The sequence below is a fragment of the Diaphorina citri genome, unplaced genomic scaffold (genome assembly GCF_000475195.1).
Source record: "Diaphorina citri unplaced genomic scaffold, Diaci psyllid genome assembly version 1.1 scaffold1734, whole genome shotgun sequence".
NCBI classification, from domain to species: Eukaryota; Metazoa; Arthropoda; class Insecta; order Hemiptera; family Psyllidae; genus Diaphorina; species Diaphorina citri.
This window is the reverse complement of record NW_007379160.1, coordinates 33615-35695: the sequence shown is the minus strand read 5'-3', so window position 1 is coordinate 35695 and position 2081 is coordinate 33615. Positions and strand designations below refer to the sequence as shown.

General features: G+C 38.4%; 1 protein-coding gene across 1 annotated transcript; it reads left to right on the top strand.

The window, feature by feature from the left end:
- Positions 1 to 834: 834 nt before the first annotated feature.
- On the top strand, positions 835 to 2081 carry LOC103517053 (ichor; the record flags this gene model as incomplete). Its single annotated transcript, XM_008482062.2, is given in 3 exon segments — positions 835 to 838; positions 1001 to 1555; positions 1558 to 2081. Coding segments are annotated over 3 exon segments (1083 nt in total), but the record flags the coding sequence as incomplete, so codon positions are not given.

The following is a 2081-nucleotide window of genomic DNA, read 5'->3' as shown; positions in this document are numbered from 1 at the left end:
ATCCCTGTGCCTACTTAAATCAATAATTTCTATTAATAAAATTTCAAATAGGTACCGAGGTAAATTACATAATAATATTGTCATGCTTCCAGCTCCTCCTCAAAATAGATACTACATAACTCTTCAAAATAAGTAACAAGTCTTCTACTATTACCTAGGTACCTAATATAAATAGCTAGGTAAGTAGGTACCTATTTATTGTAAATATCTACCCAATGTAGAACTCATATTATAGTACCTACGATGTACGTGAAGTTAGAAAAAGTGCAGAAAGCCAAAAAGTTACCATCTTTACTAGAAAACTCATTTTCTAATCACACTGTGAACCTGTCTGTTTTGATTGTTAGGTTACACAGGTCACCTCAGTATAAACGGAATCCCAGGACACCACTACCACACCATAGGCAACAACATTCAACCAAGAAGTCCTCCTGAAGAGCTGTGAAGATCTACATTGTCAAATAACCAATCTCAAAACTGTAAGCAACCAAACACGAAAGATCTTTGTAAACAATCCTAAATTCGAATAAATCCAAACAAATATCTTTACCGTTAACTTCTTTTGGAACATAATTTCTGAAACCAGTGTTCGAGTTAGTCTAAACATTAACGGTAAGATATTAACTCACATGTGGTAATGTTTTTTTGAATCCTTCTGTACTTCTCTTCGTAAAGAAATCGGTGAAGCAAAGTTTATGTTCTTTCAAATTATTTTTTCCCCAAAATATGGAACCACTTGTTCCATAAAGTTACCAAACATTTCTCTGCTGTCCTCATTGATGGGATGAAGGAATATTATCGCGTGATCTAAGGAATTTGGTTTTGACAATCCAAATGGGCAACATGAGAGAATAAGCCGAAACAAGTGATACTGTTAGGAGTAGAAAGATAAAATAATAATAACTGTCAAGTGCGAGTACACAGGTACCAAAAAGTTACCATCTTTACTAGAAAACTCATTTTCTAATCACACTGTGAACCTGTCTGTTTTGATTGTTAGGTTACACAGGTCACCTCAGTATAAACGGAATCCCAGGACACCACTACCACACCATAGGCAACAACATTCAACCAAGAAGTCCTCCTGAAGAGAACAACAACAACAACACCAATGAAACAACCAATCAAAACGCAGCACCTTCAACAACCTCTCAGTTCTTCAGTCAAGAACAAAATATCGTAAGTTCCTCACAAGACAATCTCAATGATGTTAAGAATGAGCTGTCCATGGATGACTACCCCATCGATTACCCTGGCGAAGATATTGAAGACTTCCCATACCCTATCATACCAGACACAACAGTCTCGAATGAAATCGACGACAATACAAGTCGGGATAGTTGGATGGATCTGGATGCGCTTATCAAAGAAACAAGTAATCAAATCAAAACCACCACGATACAAGACTATGTGGAAAGAGAAACCTTCAATGATAACTTGAATGATGGTCCGCCCTCCTTACCAATCATCATCTCCTTCCCTCACCATAATAATAACAATAACACTACTACCACTAACAATAATAACAAAGTTCAACCAAATAACTCCATGTACCCATCATCTCCTTCCCTCACCATAATAATAACAATAACACTACTACCACTAACAATAATAACAAAGTTCAACCAAATAACTCCATGTATCCTTGTAACAACATGTCCATCTCTCTGTTACAAGAGAGACTCAAGAACGGTCCACCAAAGAATGACTACACGAGTACGTCCCCGTCCTCTAGTACCCCTACCCTATACCTCGCCCATAGTCCTCAACAAGTACCGCACGTGGTAAGTACTTCAGATCTAGTGATGAGATACCAGCCTGTACATAGTTCAACAAGGCCTTCCCCAGAGCTGCAAGTCAGCTTCCCTCACACCACAACACCTACCAAGAAGAGTCGGAACAAAGCCAGCCGCATGAAACAAGTCAATAGCCAACAGACACCTAGCTCTAGTACAATTCTCTATGATAGTAATAACTTAGGCAAAGAAAAACCTGTACATAGGTGTACAATCTGCAATAGGGGGTTCCTGAACAAGTCCAATATCAAAGTTCACCTGAGGACACACACTGGGGAGAAACGA